The sequence below is a fragment of the Ornithorhynchus anatinus genome, chromosome 8 (genome assembly GCF_004115215.2).
Source record: "Ornithorhynchus anatinus isolate Pmale09 chromosome 8, mOrnAna1.pri.v4, whole genome shotgun sequence".
Lineage (NCBI taxonomy): Eukaryota > Metazoa > Chordata > Mammalia > Monotremata > Ornithorhynchidae > Ornithorhynchus > Ornithorhynchus anatinus.
The window spans coordinates 50,564,647-50,592,340 of NC_041735.1; the positions used below are offsets into that span (position 1 = coordinate 50,564,647).

The 27,694-nt window shown below is 41.7% G+C and overlaps 1 protein-coding gene and 1 non-coding gene across 5 annotated transcripts in view; both read right to left on the bottom strand.

The window, feature by feature from the left end:
- Window positions 1-27,694, bottom strand: part of OSBPL10 (oxysterol binding protein like 10) — a 211,179-nt gene that overhangs the window by 102,473 nt on the left and 81,012 nt on the right. For 2 of the 4 annotated variants that reach the window (XM_029070744.2, XM_029070746.2), the window contains exon 4: window positions 22,716-22,907. The exons of the other annotated variants lie outside the window; for them this stretch is intronic. In XM_029070744.2, the coding sequence (XP_028926577.1) occupies window positions 22,716-22,907 (192 nt within the window). The remainder of the gene's footprint in view (window positions 1-22,715; window positions 22,908-27,694) is intronic. 4 annotated transcript variants of the gene reach the window in all.
- Window positions 11,940-12,077, bottom strand: LOC114813986. Its single transcript, XR_003761730.1, has one exon. It is a non-coding gene; the product is annotated as a small nucleolar RNA SNORA7 (small nucleolar RNA).

Below are 27,694 nucleotides of genomic sequence, written 5' to 3' on the forward strand. Positions count from 1 at the left end.
CCTCTGCTCGATGGGGATCCAACTTGACAGTAACCTTAATAATAATAATTATGGTAATTAAGTGCTTACTATGTGCCAGGCATTGTAAAAAGTTCAGTTCAGGGATACTACCAGTTTATACTCATTTGATAGATTTTCTGAATTATTCCTCTAGTCCTGTGAGCCCCCAGAGGGACAGGAACCATGTCTAATTCCCACCTGTGTATTCTCTCCCATTGCTTAGTACAGTTCTCTGCACACAGTAAGCACTTAATAAATCCTATTAGTACTACGTGGTTGTAAACATTAATGAACTTGTCCATCACAACAGAATGGAGTGATATCACATATCACAAGCAGATCCCCAAAAAACTTCATAAATTCTGTCCACCACAAAATATTTCAAAGATATGTGTAAGCACAGTTTTCCTTAACGCTTCCTATTTCTGTTTTGTCATATTTATTCCATGTGTTCACAGCTATACTGGCTCTAGTACCGGTGATCCATATATCCAAAAAAAACTCATTTTAGCCTTGGCACCTCCCACGCCCCATAAATTTTTTATTCAGGAAACTTACTCATAATGAAATGGCCTGTATAGTATTTCTTCAATTACTGCTTCATCGTTAATGACCAGAGTAGTGCCCAAAGGATACGTAAACAAAAACAGCTAGAAGGGACCTAGGGGAAAACCTGAACAACTAAAAGCTAAACCATTGAGATCTGAGTCTGTATGTTAACTAATCACAATAATAATAATAATCGTATTTATTAAGAGCTTACTACGAGCCAAGTACTGTTCTAAGGGCTGGAGGAGATACAAAGTAATCAGGTTGGACACAGTCCCTGTCCCACAAGGGGTCCATAGTCTTCATCCCCATTTTACAGAGGAGGCAACTAAAATAAGTGACTTGCCCAAGGTCACACAGTCAAGTGGTGGAGCCGGGATTAGAATCCATGACCTTCTGACTCCCAGGCCCGTGCCCTATCCATTAGGCCACACTGCTTCTCCATGTTTGTTTCCCCTCCCTCGCCACCCTACTCTCTTCTCACTCCACCATACTGCTGAATTACAGTTGGCAAGAGTCAAGAGTCATCATTTGGAAAACCCAATCAGTCTGGGGAAGGGAGGCCCATTAGATCAGCAAGCATTAAGTAGCCCGCTCAGTCCTTTGAGTGGCCTCTCCGGGGATGCTGTTTTAAAGGAGTGAAGTTTAGTTTAAAGTACCCAGGATACAGCTGACAGTTGCTTGTCTGGGGGCAAGCATGGGAGCCCTCATTGGCTCAGTGGATTAAAGATGACTAGAGATTTGATTATCTAGATCTAGATCTAGATTGCAGTTTGCCTTTGGCATCCACGTGAGCACCCATCCACTAAATGAATATTAATGAATTCATTAATTGAATAGTAAATGGTGTTTTTAGGGCTACCTCAAGAAAAATAAGGTCACCCAACCTGAACCTCAAATGTTTGGCATTTGACTGAATACCATATGGTCTGCTGAACAGCTCTATGGAAAGATAAATATTTGTGGAAACTTACTCATAAACAAAACCCCCAAAAACATACGGCACTGAATTCTTTCAAATGCTGGGAGATGCAAAAGCTAATGCAAACACAAACGTCTCAAAAGGTACAAGAATGGTTGAGGTGGCAAAAAGCACATTCCATCCAGTTTGTAGTACAAAAATAAATGTGATTTCTACAAAAATACTTGCATGACCTTGTGGCAAAGCAAGCCACTACTGTTAAAAATTACATTTCCCTCTATTTTTAAATATGGGAACAGTCTGTTCTTGTGATAGCAAAACTCAACTATTATGCTTATTTAAAACACTCCTAATGAAAATGACAGAATGTATCTTTCAAAACTTCATCTTGAGAGACGGCCATATGCTATACATACAGTTGCTTTAGATAAAAAATTACATAAAGAATCACACTCCCAGACCAGTCACTAAAGCATTCAAAAGAGAACTAAGGAAAGTGACTTGATATAACTTAGCCAAAGTTAATTATAGCATTTGTTGGGTTCCACGATAATGGCTGTTTTGGGAAAGCTCTATTTAAAAATTGGGTATGTTTACCATATTTATTTTGTTCCTTGGAGTCTCAGATAACCTGCTACATTTACTTCAATTTAGAGACTCCCACACTTTTCTGATTGGGGCACAAGTTAAAGAAAAACAATTTCCAACAAAACACAACAGCAGGTGAGAGAGGCAACAAAAGGGAGTTCATTGATTCATTCATTAAATTATATTTATTGATCGCTTACTGTGTGCAGAGCACTGTAGTAAGCACTTGGGAGAGTACAATATAACAATTGCAGGAAATGGCAAAAAGAAATTGCCCACCACCAGAGAATAGGCTGGGAATGTCCCACTTAGATTCCCAGATCAGAGTGGGGACTGCATCCTGCCAGCAGAGGGTAAAGGGTGGAGCTGTCATGTTGACTTCACTTCTAACCCCACCTTTTCTGGGTTGAAGGACACTTTCAGCACACAGCCCAGGGCCTCAAGATAGATGTGGAGCTGCAGCTAGTGTCCAAAAGACAGCAGGGGACAGGGACGGGGACATGCTCTTCTTCTCCAAACAGGGCCCCAAGTATCTGTGTGAAGGGGTGAATGGGGAGGGGCCAAAGGAGAGCATTGTCATTTGAAAATGGCTGCCAGGTTACATCTACTGCCATACCAGAACTTCTATTTCAGGACTTTTTCTTCTACCAGAATGGAGTTCTGACTCATTCTGGTTCACTTCCAGCTCTGGATTGGTAGCACCAAAAATCCACAGTGTTTAGTATTTTTAAAATCCATCCCTTCCTTTCCATCCAAATGGCCGCCATGCTGATCCGGGCACTTATCACATCTCTTTTTGATACCTTCTTCAGTCTCTTCACTGATTTCTCTGCCTCCAGCCTCTTCCCTCTACAGTCAATTCTCCATTCTGCTGGGTGAATCATCTTTCTAAAATATCATACCTCTTCCCACTCCTCAAAACCCTCTGACTGCCCATTCTTCTCCACAGGCAGGAATTCCTGACAGTAGGTTTTAAGGTAGTCAATCAGGTATCTCCATCCTACTTATCCACTAAGCCTCAGCTCACAATGTCCATTCTTCAAAAGCTAACCTACTCTCATCTAGGCCTAGCTCTCATCTCTCCCAACAGCATCATCTTGCTCTCATCTTCCCAGCAGACTGGAACTCCCTCGCCCTTCATATCCGATAAACCACACATAACTCTCCCCCACCTTCAAAGCCCTTCTGAGATCACATCTCCTTCAGGAGCCTTTCTGTCCCCTAAGAAATCTCTAATATCACCACTTCATATTCACCCAACTGCCAATTCAGCCCCTCTGTGCCACTTAACAACTTAAGTTATTCTAACCCCCACAGCACCACTGTATATATCTCATATATTCCATTTCTCTCTCTCTTTCTCTCTCCCTCACGCACACACACATACACACTCACCTGAAGTATATCTAAGTATTTGTCTCCCTTCTTAGACTGTTGACTCCACTAGACTGTAAGCTCCTTGAGGACAGGGATCAGATCTCATAACATTTGTGACTTAGTACAGTATTCTGAAGTAGGCACTCAGTGAATGCTATTGATACATTCAAATAGATTGAGAGCTAGAGAGACCAGCAGAGATCACAGGAAATGAAAGCTAAGGAACCAGACAAGTGAACAATAGAGAAACACACATCATCTGTACCCTATTGAAAAAGAGTTCAAACTTCACTAATTCAAAATTGACCATGCTACTCTCCGATGCTATAAAGTAGCAAGAAAAAATGGTGACTGTCAGTAAAGAGGACTGGAGGAAGAACAGAGGCACCTGAAAGGAAAACCACAGCTAACCCTGCAAGGCAGCAAGGAGAAAAGGAGAGTCAAGGGACAAATGGTCAGAGTTGGATTGGAGTTTTGCTACCTCAATAAATCCTATATTCCCCTACTCTCTTTTAGAGGGGTGGAAGAAACACACTACATTTACAGTATCCACTTTAAAATTATCAATATATTTATAAAAAAGCTCTCAAAATCTCTGGCTCCCATCCTGACTACAGTCTAGGCAGAATGGAATTTTTGTCAACATTGACTTCTCATCAGAGTGGCCCTGAAATTCTTACTGGGAATTCCTGGTCAGGGCTGAAGTGGCATAGAGATTAATTGAGGAGTGGAAGCTCTTTATTTCCATCTACCAAACTGATGCTGCTGACAGCCAGTCAGAAGAGTAGCCCAATGGCCAGCAGTGAAGGGTCTCTCATGAGTCACTTGGGCCAGATGTTGCTCACATAGGCACTGGCTCACTAGGCTTTGCCAGTATCCTGGCCCATGTGATCCAGTTTTTGATCCCATGATTTAAAAAAAAAAAATCAGTAGTTCTGAGAGTGATGAACTGCCTAAAAATCCATGCACATTGGCCTTTGAAATGAAGAGAAATCCTAAAACAAGATTAACAGTTGTTTCCACTGGCTAATTTACTTCAGGAGACAACTCCAATGTGATTACAGTAACCCAACGTTCCCAATGCCATTCTGGGGGGCACATCCTTTTCCAGTTTAGTAGTAATGATAAAGGTATTACTGACAGTCTACCGAGTGCAGTGGCCTAGACTATGTGCTTGGGAGACATGACAGAAGCATGACACATTTCCTGCCCACGAGATGCTTACGGGGGAGAAAGAAATAGAAATAGGAAAAATGCACATATACACAAGTGCTGAGTAAGGACATAAATCAAATACATTACCATTCTTGGAAAGACCATTCAGTATTTACCATAGACGAGACACTACTATGCAAAAGGCTTTCTAACAGTAGCTTGACAGACCGTATAGCTTTTGGGAGCCCAGAACTCCTTATTCATTTTGACCTCAAAGAAAATACTACAGCTATAATTAACCACCTGTTATGTGCCAAGCTCTGTACTAAGTTCAGTGACAAGATAATCAGGTCACACACAAAATGGCAGTTGCCAAGTGTAATTTCTAAAGCATCTTTCTGACTTAAGATGTGAATGGCCAAGATAATAAAATCATCAGATAAGACACTTTGAGGCATTAGGATATACCAGGTCTTGGCAGTTAGTTATGCCAAGCACAGTTCTAAGCACTAGATAATTGTGGTATTTGTTAAGCATTTACTATGTGCCAGGCACTGTACTAAGCTCTAGGGTGAATACAAGCAAATTGGTTTGGATACAGTCCCCATCCCATGTGTGACTCACAGTCTCAATCCCCATTTTACAGATGAGGGAACTGAGGCAGAGAGAAGTGATTTGCCCAAGGTCACATGGCAGACAAGTGGTGGAGCCGGGATTAGAACCTTCTGACTCCCAGGCCCACGCTCTAGCCACTACACCATGCTGCTTCTCCAACTTATCAATATTATAGTAGAAGGAAATATTTTAATATTTTGAGATAAAGTAACAAAAGAACATGTTCTCCTCTACATATCTAAACAGCAAGCACACTGTAACAGCAGGAGTGAACAAATTACAAATAAAGGAAGCAGTGGAGTATAAAGATATGTACATAACTGCTGGAAGGGGTGAGCTGAGTCTCTAAGTGATTAAAGGGACTAAATGCATGGGTGAAGCATTGGGAGGGAACATATGTTGGGGGAGGTGAGACCTTAGTCAGGATAGACTTCCTTTTCTTTTTTAATATGGCATTTGTTAAGCACTTACTATGTGCCAGGCATCATACTAAACGCAGGGGTAGATACAATTTAAACAAGTTGGACACAGTCCCTGTCCCACATAGGGCTCACAGTCTTAATTCCCACTTTAGCGATGAAGTAACTGAGGCCCAGAGAAGTTAAGTGACTTGTCCAAGGTCACACAGCAAAGAAGTGGTAACCACCTTGCGGGCAGGGAACGTTTCTACCAGCTTTGTTATTTTGAAATCTCCCAAGCACTTGTACACTGCTCTGCACACAGTAAGTGCTCAGTATTCATCCATTCAATCGTATTTATGGAGCACTTCCTGTGCGCAGAGCACTGTACTAAGCATTTGGGAGAGTACAATACAACAATAAACAGTGACATTCCCTGCCCACAACGAGCTTACAGTCTAGGGGGGGAGACAGACATCAATACAACTAAATAAAATAATAAATATGTATACAAGTCTTGGGCTGGGGGGAGCCAAGGGAGCAAGGCAGGGCGATGGAGAAGGGAGTCAGACATGAGGAAAAGTGGGGCTTAGTCAGGGAAGGAGGCCTCTTGGAGGAGATGTACCTTCAATAAGGCTTTGAAGGGGAGAGTAATTGTCTTTTGGATTTGAGGAGGGAGGGCATTCCAGGCGAGAGACAGGATGTGGGCTAGGGGTTGGCAGCAAGACAGGCGAGATAAAGGCACATTAGGATGGTTAGCACTAAAGGGACGAAGTGGGTGGGCTGGGTTGTAGAAGGAGAGATGCAAGCTGAGGTAGGAGGGGGCAAGGTGGTGGAATGTTTTAAAGCCAATGGTGAGGAGTTTTTGTTTGATATGAATGGGCAACCACTGGAGTTTTTTGAGGAGTGGGGTGACATGTCCTAAATGTTTTTGTAGAAAAATGATCTGGGAAAATACGATTGATTGTTGGTAAAGTGAATTATGTTAGTTCAAAAAGAAAGTGGAAGCTGGAATGTTTTTGTTTTTCTGCAGGACTGGTGCAATTACACAATCTTCATTTTTGCAAACTAGGAAATACTAAATCTCCTTGGACTCTGCTCCAGTTTCCTTTCCTTTGATTTTTCTTTAAAAGGAGGGATCCGACCCTCACCCTTACTTTCTGTAGAAAGCTGGTGTCAATAAAAAGAGCTACTCAATTATAAAGTAGCATCATACTATGAGAACTGTTCAAAGAAAACATTCCAGTTGAATTCATAGCTTTCGGGAACCACAGCAAAAAGAACACAAAAAGAAGCACAGCAAAAAGAATGCCACCATGTACACTGCATACATATTTGTATACAGATATTAATTCCTCCAATGGATGACCAACTCTAGATAGCAGGGATGGTTTCTTGCCCTCTCCTTTGACCTTTTCAACTGATTCATTCATTCATTTATTCATTCAACCATATTTACTGTGCACTTACTGTGTGCAGAGCACTGTACTAAGAGCTTGGGAGGGTACAATATGACCATAACCAGACATATTCCCTGCCCACATTGAGCTTATCCCTTACCTTATCTAGATAATTTTCTTAAATTTGGTAAGTCAAAATTCCAAATGAAGTTTCAATTTATCTAAATCTGTACACTCCTTGTGGGCAGGAAACATGCCTACCAAATCTGCTTTATTGAACTCTCCCAAGTGCTTAGTTCAGTGCACTGCACACAGTAAGTGCTCAATAAATAGAACTGATTGATAAAGGCACTGTGTGTCCTCAATAAATCCTGGGCAATGACGATACTGATCCGAGATGCAGGAAGTAAAGTAAGAGATGCAGCATGGCTTGGTGGATAGAGCACGGGCCTGGGAGTCAGAAGGACCTGGGTTCTAATCCGACTGTACCACATGTTTGCTGTGTGACCTTGGTTAAATCACTTCACTTCTATGTGACTCAGTTATCTAATCTGTAAAGTGGGGATTAAGACTGTGAGCCTCATTTGGGACAGGGGAGGTATTCAAAATGAGTAACTTGTATCTACCTCAGTGCTTAGAACAGTGTTTGGCAAATAGAAAGGATTTTACAAGTACCATTATTATTATTATTATAATTCAGTTTCAATCTGAGTCAGGAAGGTAAGCAATCTAGAGCCCTTCCAAATTCACATGGAGTGGCTGAGATTGAAATGGGCATCAGCAGAGATTTGCTAATGGAAACACCTGGGAGTCAGAAGGATCTGGGTTCTAATTCCAGCTCCGCCACATGTCTGCTGTAGGACCTAGGGCAAGTCACTTAACTTCTCTGAGCCTCCGTTATCTCATCTGCAAAAGGGGGATTAAGATTGTGAGCCTCATGTGGAACAGGGACTGTGTCCAACCCGATTTGTTTGTATCCACCTCAGTGCTTAGAACAGTACTAGGCAAATAGTAAGTGCTTAAGAAATACCATAATTATTATCATCAGCTTCTGGGTCAGTGATTTACGGATGCAAAAGCCCCCTGTGATTCACACGAAAGGATGACCCTCCAAAGGACACGGGTCATTAGATCGAGCAGCAGGGACGAAACCACAGGTCCCCCATCCATGGGCAACAAGAGTATCAGAGCCAAGGAGGAAGCTGAGGATAGTTTAGGAGGGACTTTTCATTTTTTTCATTTTTAAAAAAATTTCTTAAACACTTACTTTGTGTTAGGCACTGTATTAAGCATTGGGGTATACCCAAGCTAATAAGGCTGGACACAGTCCACGTACCATGTAGAGCTCACACTCAAACTCCATTTTTCAGGTAACCGAGGCACAGAGGAGTGAAATAACTTGTCCAAGGTCACAAAACAGACAAATGGCAGGGCTTGGATTAGAACCCAGGTCCTCTGACTCCCAGGCCTGTGCTCTTTCCACTAGGCCGCACGGCTTCTCTTGCAAGTATCAGTTCATTTGGCAGGTTTAAAGCATGAAGTTGGGGGATTTATTAAATCTCAAGTGAGAAAAAAAATGTTCATGTCCATGGAAGCTTTAAGGGTATTATTTTGTGGAATTTTATAATCATCTCAAATGAAAGTAAAAACATACAAATACATTCTGCCCTCTATCACTCACATGTCAAACACATTTACTTATCTAGGTCTTAATTCCAGAATAAGGTTTTTCCTTTCTTTACTGGAACTGCCACTATTTGTTGGTCAACAGCATCGTCACCAAACAGATACTTTGGTCTCCAATGTCAAACTACAATACATATGCAACAGAGGTTACTTACCATTTACCTATATCCTACATTCTTTAAATTATTATAACTGGCTTGAGTCTTCTAATTTGTGTCAGGCTTTCCAACTAAAATGTATTTCTTTATTCATACACCCCAGAACTCTTTTCTTCTTTTGCAAGTGAGATAGCAAGATGCCACAGCTTGTTGAAACAGATACATCCCAATAAAACCTAACAGTCTTGCAGCAAGGCAACCAATATAACTAACCACAGTTTGGAAGTTAAATTTCACAGCCACACAAAGTAATTCTATATGTCGTTAAAAATATGGCACATATTTAATTTTTATTAATACATAAAGTTGTACTGGTAATAAATGAAAAGACATAAAAATTATGAGCCCATATTAAGAAAAATTATGATATGAGAAGCGATCAAAGGCTGAGTCTGTTCAGGCCAAATATATTTTCCTGAAGAAAATACCATCTTTGGCCAAAATCTATCTATCCATCAGGGCATGATATCTAAAGTTGAAAGGGTTGAACTTTGCAAGACAAATTCTGAGGCTACCCAGAAATGCTGGTGTCAGCAGATCAAACCATCAGTCATATTTACTGAGCACTTATTATGTGCAGAGCCCCGTATTAAGCGCTTGGGAGTATATCTTTTTTTTCCTTTCAAAGGTAGTAGTTAAACACGTATGTGCCAGACACTGTTCTAAGCAGTGGGGTAGATAGAGAGTAATCAGGTTGGACACAGTCCATGTCCCACATGGGGCTCACAATCTTAATCTCTGTTTTCCAGATGAGGTAACTGAGATCCAGAGAAGTTAAGTGACTTGCCCAAGGTCATACAGTAGATAAGTGGAAGAGCTGGGATTAGAACCTAGGTCCTCCTGACTCCCAGGCCTGTGCTCTACCCATTATGGCACACTAGCATTTTAGGCTTTTCCATCTCATAGTAAGTAATAATTACTAATTATGGGTATTTGTTAAGCACCTACTATTTGCCAGGCACTGTTCTAAGTGCTGGGCTGGATACCAGCAAGTCAGATTGGGCACAGTCTCAATCCCCATTTTACAGATGAGGTAACTGAGGCACAGAGAAGTGAATTGGCTTGCTCGAGGATACACAGAAGACAAGCGACAGAGCTGGGATTAGAACCCGTGACCTTATGACTCCCGGGCCATTGTTCTATCCACTACATCATCATCCTCAGGAGTAGCTGCTGCACCGCTTGGCAACAGGATGAAGGGGAAAATGCCGTGTCACCTGTCCCTCGGGGCAACATCTGTCCACAGTGTGAACTTTCAGTCAGTGGAGAGTACACTCCAGGATGCATTCTCATGGCACAGACTCCATACTAAATTACAATAAATCAATCAATTATCAAATTTATTGAAACAAAATACCAGATTCACTGATTTCAGCTGGCTAACAAGTCACATATCAATGGTGCCATCAAATACAGATTCCATGAGAGATTTTCAACCTGCAGTTGGGTTTGACCTACAAAGGCACTACCAGAGGCTCCTGTTCATTTAGTGTTCCCTATCTAAGATTTCCTAAAATGCAGACCATGCTTTCTCTTTTATTTAATTCAGTCTGTAAAATTAAAGTATAGCTTCACCTCTGCGAAAAATTTCCACCTACCCACTTAAGAATTGGATCTGCTTTATGCATCATCACACTTCTCAGGGCAACATGTTAAATGGAAGGAACCTAGCCTTTTATAAGGCCATAGGTCTGCTGCTAGGAGAAGTAAAGGTTTTCTCACTGACCTTTGTTAAATTTTGTATATGATTTCCTTTATAATTCACAAAATAGATGAATCTAATGTGCTGGGATCAAAACTAGATGGGAAACTCCAAATAATGGGGCTCTGAAGTTAGCCAGTTTGATCAACATTCATTCGTTCATTCAATTGTATTTATTGAGCACTTACTGTGTACAGAGCACTTTACTAAGTGCTTGGGAAAGTACAATACAGCAATAGAGAGAGACAATCCCTGCCCACAATGAGCTCACAGTCTAGAGGGTGGAATCAACATAACTAAATATACAGTGAGTGTGAAACAGGGTATGTTACCTTCATCTCACACTTCCTGATTCAGCCACCAGTAAAAAACAGTCCTATGAATATGCCACTTCAAGCCCCTTAACTGCACTGCCTAGAATTTACCACAGGAAAACTATGCAGACACAGTCTTCGATATTCCAGTAAAGGTGCCAATATGATCATTTTCTAGGTAAAGCGGCATAGACTGAAGACTTGAAGAAAACATATCAGGTGGGACCTCTGAATAAACTGACCATACAATCTGATTCAGCTAGGTCCCAGAACCAGGTGAATAAACTCCATATTTAAAATTATGTGTCACAGAGTAGTCGAACTAGTGAATGTGCCAAGAAACCAATTCCCCTTCTAGCCAAGGAAGGCACAGTAGAAAATCAAGACTTACACACTGGCACCTCTTCTGACATGCCAACAATGATGGTAAAGAACTAGAACACCTAGGACTAGAAATTAAAGGATCATTTACCCCAGTCCTTAGCAAAAGACTTGGCATACAAGTACATAATACTATTATTATCAGCAATATTAATATTAATGAACAGTGAAGCTGAATCCACTTTGTTTTCCCTTCCCCAGCCCATAGCATAAAAACACCTCTCACAAAAACAAGGAAATGGAACAGACTCTTCCCAGTAGTTCTTGGCTGGGGACAATGGGACAGGACCAATTACAGGAGTCATTTGAATTCAGGATTATTGGAAACCGGAGCAAAAAGAACACTAAAAGAACACATGTTATCTCCCCAAATACTACAGGTGCATTTGCAAGCTGATGCATTAGATTATAAATGCTGCAAGGCAGGGACAGTTTTTTCCCCTCTATCCCATTAGAACATCGCCACAGATTCCCTTGTCTTATGCTGTAGAGTCGTCTCAGATCCCTAATGATTCCATGGACGTATCTCTCCCAGTACGCCCCACCTCCATTTGCAATCATTCTGGTAGTGTTTCCATAGAGTTTTCTTGGTCAAAATACGGAAGGGGTTTACCATTGCCTTCTGCACAGTAAACTTGAGTCTCCGCCCTCGACTGTCTCCCCTGTTGTTGCTGCCCAGCACAGGTGAGTTTTGATTTTTAGCAGATTGCTTTCCACTTGCTAGCCACTGCCCAAGCTAGGAATGGAATGGTTAGGCCTCTGCTTGACTCTCCCTCCCATAGCCAAGACTGGTAGTGTCCTGGAAACTCTCCAGGTGCAATTCTGAGAGGAGAACAGATTCCCTGGCCATGTCCAAATTATTTTCCTAAATTTGGCAAGTCACCATTTTCAAGGAAGACTCTTCAGAATCTACAGTTTGGCTCTGGCATTTATCCCCACTTACTGCACGTGCTTATACACGTATATTTATACATATAATCACATTCATTGACCACTGCACGTTCACACTTTTATGTCTGCTGCTTTCCCCTCTCCCCCTCCATTAGCATGTAGACTCCTCTGGGGAAGAGAATGGGTCTCTGCTCCTGCTGTACTTTCCCAAGTGGTTGGTACACCCAATATGCATTCAATAAATACTATTATTACTAGGGTTACCCCCATTAAACACTGGAGAACAGCACCTTTTTTATCCTTTTTTAATGGCATTTGATCAATGCTATGTGTCAAACATTGTTTTAAGCAAGGGAGTAGACACAAGTTAATCGGGTCAGAGTTCCTGTGCCGCATGGGGCTCACAGTCTAAGTAGGAGGGAGAGCAGGTTTGAATCCCCATCTTACAGTTGAGGAACCCGAGGAACAGAGAAGTGAAGTGGTTTATCCAAGTCACATAGCAAGAAAATGGTGGAGCCAGGATTAGAACCCAGGTCCTGTGACTCCCAAGTCTATGTCACACTAATTCCCTCTGAAGTTTACTATTTTTTAAAGCACTATTTCTATGACTACTCAATTTTTAATAAGACTTCAAATTCTGAAGCTACCAGAACTCTGATTTGCAATTCGTTTGGGTTGTTTTAATGATCAGGGATCTCACTTTTTCTTCTCTGCACCATGAGGGAGATTTAGACTTTAATCCAAATGAGTAAACTCCACCCTGAGGGAGCATTATACTGCCTAATGATTTATATTGTCCCAACCCACCAAGGATTTGGCCCTGGGGTTTTGGCTCCACAAAACCAAGCTTGAGGTATTATTTAAAAGCTGCTCATGGTTTATAGAGGCACCTTCCACCCTCAAAAGGAAATTATTCTATAATGCAACAAAAGAAGAGGGTTTACTACACCACTTTTTTATGCTTTTATCTCCTTCCAGATTTATAAAAACAACTCCAAGCCTCCTTGAGGTTTTAACCACCCCGAGAACTAATGGCACTCTCACACATACTGAAGCTGTATTGATTCAGGTGAATGGAATACATTAAAAAAAAATAACTCTATTGCATGCTCCCAAGTATTTAGTACAGTGCTTTGTTCAGAGTAAGTGCTCAATAAACACTACTGATGATGATCAAAGTTTGGGACTATGAGGCATTATTGTCAGTCCTCACCTTTCTTCCAAATATGCCACTGTTTATCTGACAGGGAAGTGACTGAAAGTTGTTAGAGAGATCTACTAGGAACTTGCAGTTGAAAAAAAACAGAAAACATGACAATTGTGTAGTTGAGTTGCAACATGGCTAAAAGAAAACTTCTCATTTTCCCTCCCAAACCCATGACATCCTGGGTGATTCCACCATCCTCCTCCCTTTCCCAGAATCCAGAAAAGTTAGTGTCATTTTATGGTTCCTTGCCATCTTTATATCTGCCACTAAGTCCTGTTGTTTTTCCTTCTGGTGCATTTTCTAGATCTGTTCCTTCTTCCCCACATGAAGAGCCACACCTTCGTTGAGTCTGGTATCAGTAACCTTTCCCAAAAGGTAGGAGACTAGTAATTCCAGAGCCCTCTTCTAGACTGTGAATCATGGATAATCAGCCTCATACTACCCATTGATGTATGGTTTATGCAGTTTCAAATGCAGCTATCACTTCTGAGTAGGCCTATAAATTGATTTTAAATATGCTTAATTGAAAGCCATCTTAACCAAGTATGATTGCCATGAATTTTATGTGGAGAACATGTCATGAACTCTGCAGTACTTTACTCTCCCAAGTGCTTAGTACAATGCTCTGCACATAGTAAGCACTCGATAAATACAAATTATCTCTCTTACCTCATGTGCAGGTGAGAGAGAGAGCACATCGTGTGCAGAGAGTACAAGAGAAGAAAAGGGCACAGTCCTAACCCTTGAGGAACATACAATTTAGTAGGGGGAACATGTAGACACAAATAGCTTATAAATAGCAGAAGCAGGAGGAACAGCAAGGATAGATTTGGTTATATCAGAAACATGATAAGACACACACTCAGACCAATATCTACCACTGAACTATTTATCATTATATAAGGAAGGGGATTATATATTTTCTGATGTAAATATACAGAATTAAGCAGGAGAGACTTCCTGGAGAACATAGAATTTCAGAATGGCTGTGCAAGTGAGGAGGGCTGTGGCCTGAGGATTTATAGGGGAGAGGGAGTTCCACGGGAGGGGAAGAGAATGAGAAAGGAGACAGAGGTGAGAGGGTCAAGAGCAAGATACCATGTTCTTGGAAGGCACAGAGAATGCAAACTGGGGAGTAATGGGTGAAGTGAGACAATATTCCCAGCCTGATCTAGTGGAAAGAGCACAGGCCGAGGAATCAGAGGACCTGGGTTTTAATCCTGGCTCTGCCAATTGCTTACTGTGTGGCCTTGGGCAACTCACTTAACTTCTCTGTGCCTCGGGTCCCTCAACCTGTTTTCCCTCCTACTTAGACTGCGAGCCCCATACAGGACTGGGACTGTGTCCAACCTAATTAACTTGTACTTACCCCAGCACTTAGAACAGTGTTTGACATACAGTAAGTGCTTAACAAATACCATAAACAAAATATGGGCAGAGAAGACAACTGGTCAATACAGAGCTTTCATCTCAGATACTTCTTTCTTACACCGCTAGTGATTTTGTGATTTAGTTTTATGGTTGGGCTGAAATCTTTCCCTACAGTTCTACCATTCAAAAATGATTTGCCTAGCAGGTTTTAAATAATTTTGTAAATACAATATATTAAAGTTCTAAGTACATCTTGTTTACATTCAAAAGGAGAGGAAAACATGTTTCTGTTTAATTTTAAGGTCAAGATTGAAAATGTGTCTTTTTTTTAAACACCCAAGACTTCCACTGTAATCCAAAAATTGATATGCTGTTACACAAGACAAGGCATTCTTCCCAAAATGAAATCAAGTTTAGCAAATAACTGCTTTTCAAAAACTTATAATAGCATTGATTCCTTGAACAAGAAGAGGCAAAAATGGAATCTGGGTGGGAAAGTATTGTTATTCAATGCAGCACGCTTCAATTCCATCTCTCAGTTTGAGAATGTGTCTGGATAAAATTAGATGTGAGAATAATGGTTTAGAGGCTGAGGATTAAAGCATGAGTGGAAATGACACTTTGAAGGAACCTGTTCACTCATATTCGCTGAATGAGGAAAGAAAGGGAAACTGCTTTTTTTTTTTATAAAGGGATATACATTATCGGAAGTAAAGTTAAACAAACTCTTAGCTACATCCAGCAATTTATCAACCAGAAAGCTCTGACAAATGGCATTTCTGATCTTCCCAAATTCAAGAGCAATCTTTGCCTGACAGATTCCTTGAGGGATCATATCTACCCAGCAGGAAGCCTTTACAGTGATCGAAGTGATTGGAATTCTACTCTCTCCCTCCCCACCTCTTTGAAGAGGAGACTAATAAGAGTAAGTGTTTCACATCTACTCTGGAGAAGCCTTCCACAGGGAAGTTTGGGCAGCTAGAATAGGCAAGCAGAGAGGGGCTTAGTTAAGAGCCAATACAAAACAGTCAACTGGGGAATATAGACAGAGAAAGGGTGAAATTTCACCCACAAAATACATTTTCATCCCACTATAATCTGAAGATCTTAGCTGGCCTCAAAAAAAATGATGATAGTAGGCTCTTACTAACAGAATGAAAATGATGGAAAAAGGAGAGAAGTGCAAGGGGGCAGGGGGAAGGGAGGAGAGAGGGAAGGAAGGGGGGAAGGGAGGGACTGGAGGAAGAGGGAGCGAATGAAAGGGAGGAAGGGGAGAGGAGAGGGAAGGAAGAAAGGAAGGGGAGAGGGAAAGGGAAGGGGGAGAGAAGGAAGGAGAGGAAAGAAGGTAATAGGAGGAGATGATCTTACTGACAAACTATAATTATTTTCCTTTTCATCTTTCTTCTTCCACAGAAAGTTCATGAGCTACAGTTCTTAAAGTATTTATAATACATAGGTCCCATTGGTAACAATACTTCTATATAAAATAGTGTTTCTCACTGTGGTATTATTATACTTACCAAAAGCTTTTGCAACTGAATCCAAACACATTTTGTTAGTTTTTACAAGATCATACCTATGAATACAGATTATACACCCATGTGCAAACAGGGGTCTATTTAAAGCAATATTAAATTATTTTAAATGGGCTTTAAATGAATCATCCAATATATGAGGAACCACTAGCAAGAAGCCTACAACCCACTTGCTTCTACCTTGCAAAGTCTATGTTTCTGCTAAACAGTACTCTAACCAATACTCTAAACTTCTCCCCCGTTTAGACTGTGAGCCCATTACTGGGCAGGGATTGTCTCTATCTGTTGCCAAAGTGTACATTCCAAATGCCTAGTACAGTGCTCTGCACATTGTAAGCGCTCAATAAATACTATTGAATGAATGAATAAACCAAATTTGACAGGAATTAGTCCTGCTTTTCAATAAAACTTTACATCCTTGCATTCTTTTCCAGTGCACCCCCAATTAAAATATAATTGATTAGCAGGTGTGGGTAATCAGAGTTGTCTAATTCTTCAAAGTTCTCAGGGTATATTTCCGTTCAGCTCCTGGCCAGATTCCCCATTTCTCATATTCATTTTGAATACCTGGTTTGGAGATGGGCTGAGGCTTTCCAAGTCTAAATATTTTAGCAAAGTGCCACTCAACTGTCATCAGCCAAAGCTGAATTCTCTTGAACTAAACAGCTCTCCTGACTTGCTGATTGGTTCTCAGTCCCAGATGATCCTGGGAAATATAGTTCCCAGACAGGAGGCACTGCCAGAAAAAAGTTCTTAAATCCCCTTCAGTTCCTTGACCTCAGTAATGCCTCTAGTAGAAGCTTGTACACACAATCAGGACCTGACAATGGGGTCTGTTATACTGTACTCTCCCAAGCGCTTAGTACAGTGTTCTGCACACAATAAGTGCTCCAAAAAAATTACATTTGAATGATTGACTGACGAAAGATTGTCTATTGTTTCACTTCTTTATATGTCTACTCAATCAATGGTATTTATTGAGAGCTTACTCTGTACAGAGCACTGTAATAAGCACTTGGGAGTGTATAGTACAATAGAATTAGCAGACACGTTCTCTGCCTACAGTGAGTTTATACTCTAGTGGAGGAGACAAACATTACAAAGCCTCTTCCCCTTAGTCTTAGATTGTGAGCCAGGGACACTGAATGACAGAAATAATAACAATAATAATAGTATTTGTTAAGTGCTTACTCTGTGCCAAGTAATGTTCTAGGTGCTGGGTTAGATACAAGGTAATTGGGTTGGACACAGACCTTGTACCACACGGGACTCACAATCTAAGTAGAAGGGAGTACGATTTAATCTCCATTTTCCAGATGAAGTAACTGAGGCACAGAGAAGTTAAGTGTCTTGCCTAAAGTCCCACAGCAGATGGGTGAACAAGTCGGAATTAAAACCCAGGTTCTCTGACTCCCAGACCTATGCTCTTTTGAATAGGCCATGCTGCTTCTCATCTGTGTTTTTTCCCCAGCATTCGGTGCAGTGCTTTACACATAAGCCTAAACACGAAGCAGCATGGCCTAGTTGAAAGAGCACAGGTCTGGTAGACAGCGGACCTGGGTTCTAATGCCGACTCGGACACGTACCTGCTGTGTGTCCCTGGGCAAGCCAGTTAAGTTTCCTGTGCCTCAGTTCCCTCATCTGCAAATAAGGGATTCAATACCTCTTCTCTCTCCTACTTAAACTGTCAGCCCCATATGGGATCTGATAATCTTGTACCAACCCCAGAACTTAGTAAGCACATAACAGAAACAAGAATTACTGTCTCTAAACTGTAAACTCACTGGGGGCAGGGAACGTATGTACCAACTCTGTTTTATTGTACTCTCCCAAGTGCTTAGTACAGTGCTCTGCACACAGTAAACAATAAATACCATTGTTTAACACTTCTGGTTTAGCCAGATGTGAGCCACTGGATCCCCTCCTTGGCCCCAGAATGAAGAGGGGCTCAGAGTCTAGGGGGGCTGTTCACTTCTCTACTCCCTAACTTGAGCTCAAAACCCAACAGAGTTTCAATGGACAAGCTAGGAATTGTACTCAACCTAGTCTGCCCAAGGCCCAGTTGGGGGATTTATGCAATCTCACTGACCCCATGGCCAGGTGCTTTTTGCCCCCTTCGCTGGTGTCCAAGGTGCGGGTTTACTGCCCTCTCAAAGCTATGTGTATTCAAAATGAAAAGCCTGCTACCCTAAAATATTTATTCTACCAGAACGACAGAGATTGGGACCACAGAAATTTTCTGCTGCTTTTCAACATTTATGAAAGCAACCCCAGGCATCCTGGTATTTAAAAGGCAATTTAATCATCTATTATAGGTGTCATGCTACTATAGCACGAGATGATAAGTAGTTAATTCAGTTCTGGCTATTTCTACTGGTTTAATAACCATTCACACAAGAGATCTGGCCAAGTTGATAAACCTTGGATTGCACCTAAATCACCAAGTGCAACAGTATTACCAATAGACCTCAAGGAAGATCAACTATTAGCATGATCCATCAAGTTTTTGGTAGAAACTCTACATTTAAAAGGTGTGATTCTATCCAATGGAATGAGAAATTCTCTTTGTGCTTTAGAATGTTCTGCTTCAGTGGCAGGAATACAGGTATATACAGTTCTAAAAACTGCCAATAAAATTCAACCTGACAGTTTCTACTGCATCACCAGCATTCATCTGCCATCCCCTGTAGAACTGCCAAACGTCTGCCATGGTATCATCTACGCCTGATCAGGAGCTACAGAGAAGCTCTAACCTGACGGATGTGGTAGCACATTGCGGGCTGGGTTAATAATAATAATGTTGGTATTTGTTAAGCTCTTACTATGTGCCGAGCACTGTTCTAAGCTCTGGGGGAGATAGAAGGTCATCAGGTTGCTCCCCATGGGGCTTAGTCTTCATCCCCATTTTCCAGATGAGGGAACTGAGGCCCAGAGAAGTGAAGTGACTTGCCCACAGTCACACAGCTGACAAGTGGCAGAGGCGGGATTCAAACCCATGACCTCTGACTCCCAAGCCCGGGCTCTTTCCACTGAGCCACGCTACTTCCCTTGCATGCAATTCCTATTCTATTCCCCTTAATCAATCTATGGTATTGACTGTGTAGTCACTGTGCGCAGAACACCACACTAAACACTTAGCACTGTAATAATGGTGGGATTTGTTAAGCTCTTACTATGTTGATTCATTCATTCAATAATATTTGAGGGCTTACTGTGTTTCAAGCACTGTACTAAGCGCTTGGGAGACTACGCGGCAGCAATAAACACACATTCCCTGCCCACAACGAGCTTGCAGCCTAGTAAGGGGTGTTGAGATGGATACAAGCAAATAGGGTTGGACACAGTCCCTGTCCCTCAAGGGGCTCACAGGATTAATCCCCATTTTTCAGATGAGGTAACTGAAAAGTGAAGTGACCTACCCAAGGTCACACAGCGGACAAGTGGCAGACTCAGGATTACTAATACTATTTCTTACAAGCAAGCTGCACATGTGGCAGGGGAGGCCCCACAGAGTAGCTGTCTATGGGGAACTCTGCTCTGAGTAAGGATGGAGGTTTTTAAAGCAAATTTGGAGGTGGGGTCTGGGGAGGAGAGTTAGGAAGAGGCAGGGAAGGGTTAAGAAATACAGTCTTGCTATGAGCTCAGAACACCCAGGCACATCTTTACTGCAGGGGCTTTTTAGAAAGTTAATCTAAAGTGAATTTTTCCGGCAAAGGAAGCCACTAATTCATGTCGGGGATCAATCAGAGCTAGATGTTTCCTCTAGAGGAAAGTGCAGGAGACAAATTGGACTTCTATTTAAGGTCAGCTGCATTGGAAATTTTGATGCACTTATTTTGATTTTTCAGTTAGAAAGAGTGAAAAGAGAGAATACACTAGAGTATGCTTGTTTGCTAGATTATTCTCGGTTAAACCTGAACAAGATGCTTCTGAATGTCAAGCCAAAGTACGTCAACGAGAAGCTATGAGCTGCACTTATTTAGGTCATTGCCCTCATGAATAGGCTGCATCTTATTGTTTTTGCACTGCACGGTGTACTGCCGTCATTCAAGGCAGGATATCTGATTTGATTTTTTTTAAATCCTTAGTTTTAAACACAAGGGATGCACAGAACAATGTGAAATTTCAATGTATCCTTTTAGGGTGGGTCAAAATTATTTGGAAACAAATAAAATGCTGTATTCTAAGTGGCACATTATACGACCAAAGAGTATCTCCAAAATGAGATTGCTGTATTTGATCAAAAAAATCCACAGTTTGGAAAAAAGTGATCTCTTTACAAAGAAAGCTCTAACAAGTTTTAATGCTGAGCAAAACGGAAATAGAAACTATACAGTTTGTACTCATATTTTCCCACGCACTTGCATATAAAACTCCATATGTATATGCATCTATATCTATGTTCATTCTATGTGCATTCATAGGTCTATAAAGATCTAAGAAGAAGCATGGCTTAATGGAAAGAACACTGGCTTGGGAGTCAGAGGGGGTGGGTTCAAATTCCAGCTCCACAACTTGTCAGCTGTGTGACTTTAGGCAAGTCACTTAACTTCTCTGTGCCTCAGTTACCTCATCTGTAAAATGGGGATTAAGACTATGATTCCCCACGTGAGAAAACCTGATAACCTTGTATCTCCCCCAGTGCTTAGAACAGTACTTGGCACACAATAAGAACTTAAACACGATCATCATCATCATTATTATTATTATTTAAGAGAGAGAACAAGCAATATTAGTATATAGGTCTCAGTAGGGTTTATAGTTCCAGTCTATTATAAAGAAGCCAGAAAATTCTGTCAAGATGATAATTCTGCCAAGACAGACTCACAGGTATCCCTGATTAGGCGGATAAAGAGAACAGTCAAAAGTATGTGAGGTACCACGGTGCAAAAGGAGTCAAATTTTTCACTGTAATACATTAAGAGGAACATAATATTTTTAAACGCTTATTATGTTCCAAGCACTGTTCTAAGCCATGGGGTAGATACAAGATAATCAGGTCGGACAAAGAGGGGAAACTGGTACCGAATCCCCATTTTACAAATGAGGAAACAAACACCGAGAAGTTAAGTGACCAGGGTCACAGAGCGTAGCTGAGCCTAGATTAGAACCCAAGTCCATTGGCTCCCAGGTACATGCTGTTTCCACTAGGCCACCCTGATCTACTCCATAGCAATTTGTTGTTACAAATCCCAATCGTTTTCAATCAATGGTATTTACTGAGCATTTACTGTGTACAGAACACTGTCCTAAGCACTTGGGAGAGTACAGTACAGCACTAGAAGACACATTCCCTGCCCACAGCAAGCTTATAGCCTGGGGGGAAACAGATATTAATATAAAAATAAATTATGGTTATGTTCATAAATGCTGGGGACTAGGTGAATATCATGTGCTTAAAGGGTATAGATCCAAGTGCATAGGCAACAAAGAAGGATGAGGGATTTGGGGAAGACACCTTTGAGGTGATTTTAATAAGCCACTGAAAGTGGGGAAAGTGATGGACTGGTGTATGTGGAGGGGAAGGGAGTTCCAGGCCAAAGGGAGGATGCTGAAAAGGGGTTGGAGATGAGAGAGAAGAGATCAGGGCACAGTGAGCAAGCTATTGCTAGAGGAGCAAAGTATGCAGGCTGAATTGTAGTAGGAAACCAGTGAGGTGAAGAAACCAGTGAGGTGAAGTAGGAGGGGGTGAGCAGATTGAGTACTTTAAAAGTTGAGGGCAAAGAGTTTCTGTCTGATGCCAAGGCAAAGACTAGAAAGGGAAGACAGTCTTTCTTTACTATGAATTCAGATCAGGTGCTTCACTAAGCTCCAAGGACATTTCCAGATAAACTTCTCTAAAATCCCAGGGGGGTGACTTCTGTATGTGACCCAAACTTGTATATCCACTTTTATTTTCTCTCTTATTTCTACTTGACTTTTCTCTGGGTCTTTCTTTGAGGCTATGATTTAAACAACCATGACATTTCCTGTTTTAAAGTTATTAAGAGAAAGAGGATCCTTCCGCTAATTTCAGATGGAAAAACTATCAGGATCTAATTGTGATCTGACTGCTCTTTGCTGGGCACCACTGTCCTCTAGAATCAAAACCTGACACATTTAAGGAAGACAAACAATTATGAGAGGACCTAATCAACTAATCAATCATATTTATTGAGCACTTACTGTGTGCAGAGCCCTGTACTGAGCTCGAGTACAATGTAACAGAGTTGGAAGACACATTCCCTGCCCACAACCATCTTGTTGTTTTGTTGTCTGCCTTCCCGCTTCTAGACTGTGAGTCCATTTTTGGGTAGGGATTGCCTCTATTTGTTGCCAAATTGTATTTTCCAAGCACTTAGTACAGTGCTCTGCACACAGTAAACACTCAGTAAATATGACTGAATGAATGATCTTACAGTCCAGTCCAACATCTCCAGCACTAAGTATCAAGAAAGACCACCGTTGGTATAAAAACGTAGCCTACCTCTCTGACTTCATGGAGTTGACCGGCACACTGATTCTTCACTTTCCGGGCGGCTGCAGGTGATTTATGATGCGTAATGGTGACAACACTGGGGGCCCCGGGATTTAGATGTCTCTGGCTACTGGGAGATGCAGAATTGGGTGTTCCAGGAGGAAGCAAAGTGAGGCTTCGGCTTCGAAAGGATGGAGTGCTCTAAAACAAGCAACAGGTGTCAAAAGCTAAACATCAGGCCCCACATGGGAGAGCAGTTTCCTGCTTTCCAAATGCTTTTTCGCTTTTCATATTTCTTCCCCCAGCCAGGGAGAGGTTTCTGCCACATACTACCACGCCCTTTACAGCATTTCGGGAAATTCATATTCAGTGAACTGGGCAAAATACTGAAATCCAGCTAGAAGTGAACCCCCCAAAATTCTAGGAAAGTTGGGGCCCAATCCCTTCCCTCCTCTTAGGAGAGCTCACACACAAACACATTTTTCACACCTTCATCAGAAGTTTACTTTGGACTTGAAAACCCAACTTTCCCATCCAGACTTTTAATTTCTTTTTTAATGTAGCAGTAGATGAAAGCTCATCAACTTTCAGACATCTCAAACCTAGACCATCAAGTTTTCTTGGACTTAAAACTGAGAGCCTATTAGCTGAAACACAAGAATTCTTAATATAGAGCCTAACCTCAGGCAGCCTTTGGGAAGCAAGAGTTTCTTTAGTGGCTTTTAAGTGGTTTTTGTATCCTCATTTGGAGAGAGTTGAGGTCTGAGGTGATGGATGCTTGGGCCCCTAATCTATGAACTACTATGATCAACAGTGAACCCACACAGGAAGGTTAAGTAAAACCATCAGTTTACTCGGCAGATCTGCTAAGTAAATCGAAACATAAAAAAGGAGTCATGTTTGGAGCAAAATGCTACCTATAGCTGAATAATCGAATTGCTAGTGAAGATAAAGTCCCCAGCATTTGAGATTGCTGCTGAATATCGAAAGCATAGCAGAGAATCACCTCAAGGAAACCAGGGAGAATCCATCATTAATAAAATCTTCCCTGCCTGAAAGGCTTTAGTCTGTATTATCTAATCAGATAATTCCCAGAAGCCAAACCACTCCTCTGTGGCTCTCTGACAGTGTAATCATGAAATAAAGGCTGTCATGCTAACTCACATCCCATTAATCCGAACCAAAATGCTTTCGCCAGTGGCATTGAGATTAACAATCCTTAACTCAGTAAGATAGTTTACGAACAACAGGGGGATTAAGGCTAAAATCTCCCCACTTTTTCTCATTCCTAGAACTCTACTACATTAAGAGATGAATAGGAAACCTAGGAAATACTCTAGAGATATTACAATCGATATGCCACCCTAGGCTAACAGACTGCTCCCTATAATAATGATGACATTTAATCACCAACTACAGGCCGAGCATTGTGATAAGAAGTGGGGTAGGTGCAATATAATCAAATTGGGCACCCTCTCTGTCCCACCCGAGACTCACAGTCTAAGAGGGAGAGAGAACAGGCATTTAACACTTGTTTTAAGGATGAGGAAATAAGATACAGAGAAGCCTGAGTGACTGGCCCAGGGTCACAAAGCAAGCAAGTGGCAGAACTGGAACCAGAACCCAGGTCTCTTGACTCCCAGGCCCATGCTCTTTCCATTAGAGTGTGCTGTCTCCCAAATTAGGAAATAAGCAAATTCAACTTGAATTTATAGGTTGAATTATTCAATTTTAAACTCATTTAGGCAGCATAGCACTGTGGAAGGAGCACGGGCCTGGGAGTCAGAAAGTCATGGGTTCTAACCCCAGCTCTGCCACTTGTCTGCTGTGTGACTTTGGACAAGTCACTTCACTTCTCTCTGCTTCAGTTCTCTGATTTGTAAAATGATTGAGACTGTGAGCACCATGTGGAACAGGGACTGTGCCCAACCCAATTTGCTTGTATCTACCCCAGGGCTTAGAACAGTGCCTGGAAGATAGTAAGCATTCAACAAATACCATAATTATTATTATTTGCTTAGTGCATAAGTACAAAGTATGATGATTTCCTAGCCTTTCGATTCTTATAATGCTTGTATTCCTGGCTTGGTATCAACAGCAGTCCAGGAGGATTTTTTTTCAATTTGAGGACTCTAGGGTACTACAGAAATATAGTATACTTTTGGATAATTTCATTCAGACTTTGGAAATAACGTAAAACTGCCCTGGTTTCTAAGCAGTCCCTCATCAAGTCTTTAAATAAGAATGTGAGAGGATAAGGAAAGACTACTTTAAAGAAGGGAGGTTTGGGGAGAGAGGATGATAGTTCTGTTTCTAAGTGAAATGTTCAAAACCCTACTGAAAATTGATTTCTAGCAACTATCACGACTTCTGAAAAGACTTCCAACAGCAAAATATATACCCTCTTTAAAGACGGAATCGACTATTCCAATGGAAACCACATCTTAATCTGCACTTCTTCCCTACTGCCCTTAAGTATATCCAAACAAAGAAAGTACAGGCTAAACAATACGTTAGATAACAAATACAAATTGATCCCAAAGGCAAAAGGGAAGTTGAGTACCATATTAGGCAGCATTTTGCTTAAAGGAAATTAATTTATAGTGCCAAAATGTAAGTTCATTTAATTACCTGTTTCCCCAGAGGGAATAAATGTACTGATTTCTAAATGACAGAGATATGAAAGCAAAGACCCAAAATGGCAAATGTGTTTCTTAAGTTACACACCTAAAAGAAATAATAGAGAAAAAGGGTATTTTTTGATTTTGTTATTAAAATAACACTCACTATGGCCTGAGTGGACATTTTTACTGAGCTTTTTGGCTGGGACATGACAGCCATATTAGAGAATGCTGTTCTGACAACATGAGTCTGTGTGAACTCAGCACAATGCAATGTCAGAAAAAAAAGCTATTATGCATATTTGTGGAGGTGGATACAATGTGTACTGAAGCAAGTTTTCCTTAAGGTGTGGTTCTGGAAGACTGCAACTGGGTATTGCCGCAATTCATGTGGTAATTTCAGTGGCATACAAGTTGCGATGATGAGACAACATTTAAATAAGACTTGTGTTTTGGAATTGAAAGAGTTGACTTGGCTCACATTAATCATCAGGCTGAGTTAACTACAATCACCTCATGGACTCAGTTTCTTCTCAAATGATTTCTCCGTGTCTCAGGTTGACATAGCAACAACAACAAAAAGGGAAAACCAGAAAGTCATGATTTTTAGTATATGCTTCATTTCATGTTCTCTTCCATTAACTTCTTTAGTTATAAAAACCATCTTAACCTCATCCCCTTTAATCCCAAGTTCATTTAGCAATTATTCTAATTGAGTGACTGAATGCTTTGAAGTAAAAAATGATCATAGCAGTATTATTCATTCATTCAATAGTATTTATTGAGCGCTTACTATGTGCAGAGCACTGTACTAAGCGCTTGGGATGAACAAGTCGGCAACAGATAGAGACAGTCCCTGCCGTTTGATGGGCTTACAGTCTAATCGGGGGAGACGGACAGACAAGAACAATGGCACTAAACAGCGTCAAGGGGAAGAACATCTCGTAAAAACAATGGCAACTAAATAGAATCGAGGCGATGTACAATTCATTAACAAAATAAATAGGGTAACGAAAATATATACAGTTGAGCGGACGAGTACAGTGCTGTGGGGATGGGAAGGGAGAGGTGGAGGAGCAGAGGGAAAAGGGGAAAATGAGGCTTTAGCTGCGGAGAGGTAAAGGGGGGATGGCAGAGGGAGTAGAGGGGGAAGAGGAGCTCAGTCTGGGAACGCCTCTTGGAGGAGGTGATTTTTAAGTAAGGTTTTGAAGAGGGAAAGAGAATCAGTTTGGCGGAGGTGAGGAGGGAGGGCGTTCCGGGACCGCGGGAGGACGTGACCCAGGGGTCGACGGCGGGATAGGCGAGACCGAGGGACGGCGAGGAGGTGGGCGGCGGAGGAGCGGAGCGTGCGGGGTGGGCGGTAGAAAGAGAGAAGGGAGGAGAGGTAGGAAGGGGCAAGGTGATGGAGAGCCTCGAAGCCTAGAGTGAGGAGTTTTTGTTTGGAGCGGAGGTCGATAGGCAACCACTGGAGTTGTTTAAGAAGGGGAGTGACATGCCCAGATCGTTTCTGCAGGAAGATGAGCCGGGCAGCGGAGTGAAGAATAGACCGGAGCGGGGCGAGAGAGGAGGAAGGGAGGTCAGAGAGAAGGCTGACACAGTAGTCTAGCCGGGATATAACGAGAGCCCGTGATAGTAAGGTAGCCGTTTGGGTGGAGAGGAAAGGGCGGATCTTGGCGATATTGTAGAGGTGAAACCGGCAGGTCTTGGTAACGGATAGGATGTGTGGGGTGAACGAGAGGGACGAGTCAAGGATGACACCGAGATTGCGGGCCTGCGGGACGGGAAGGATGGTCGTGCCATCCACGGTGACGGAGAAGTCTGGGAGCGGACCGGGCTTGGGAGGGAAGATGAGGAGCTCAGTCTTGCTCATGTTGAGTTTTAGGTGGTGGGCCGACATCCAGGTGGAGACGTCCCGGAGGCAGGAGGAGATGCGAGCCTCCTCCAAGAGGTCTTCCCAGACAGTATTACCACAATCACAGTTGTGCCCGAGTGGAATAAAATCACCCCTCCGCTAACTCACATCAACCACAATTGATAAACACCTGAAACATAAACAGCTTCCATTTCAGTGTAAAATTTTTGAGATTTCCTGTGTAATTACGAGAAAGACCAATTTAAGAAGTCATTTTAATTTCCTAAAGCTCAATAAACACATTTCTGATAACAAGGCCTTTAGTGTCTTATGGTCATTACCTTTAGCATGTTTCCTCAAGTTTTAGGTTGAAGAGAAAAACCTTCCTCTTGTTCATACTAAGAATCCACATTCGTCAAAGTACTCTAGATACCACAGAAATACTATCATCATCTTACGGGATCCAATAAACAAAGTCCACTACTTATGCTTCAGTAACTTGCATTGAAGACTGT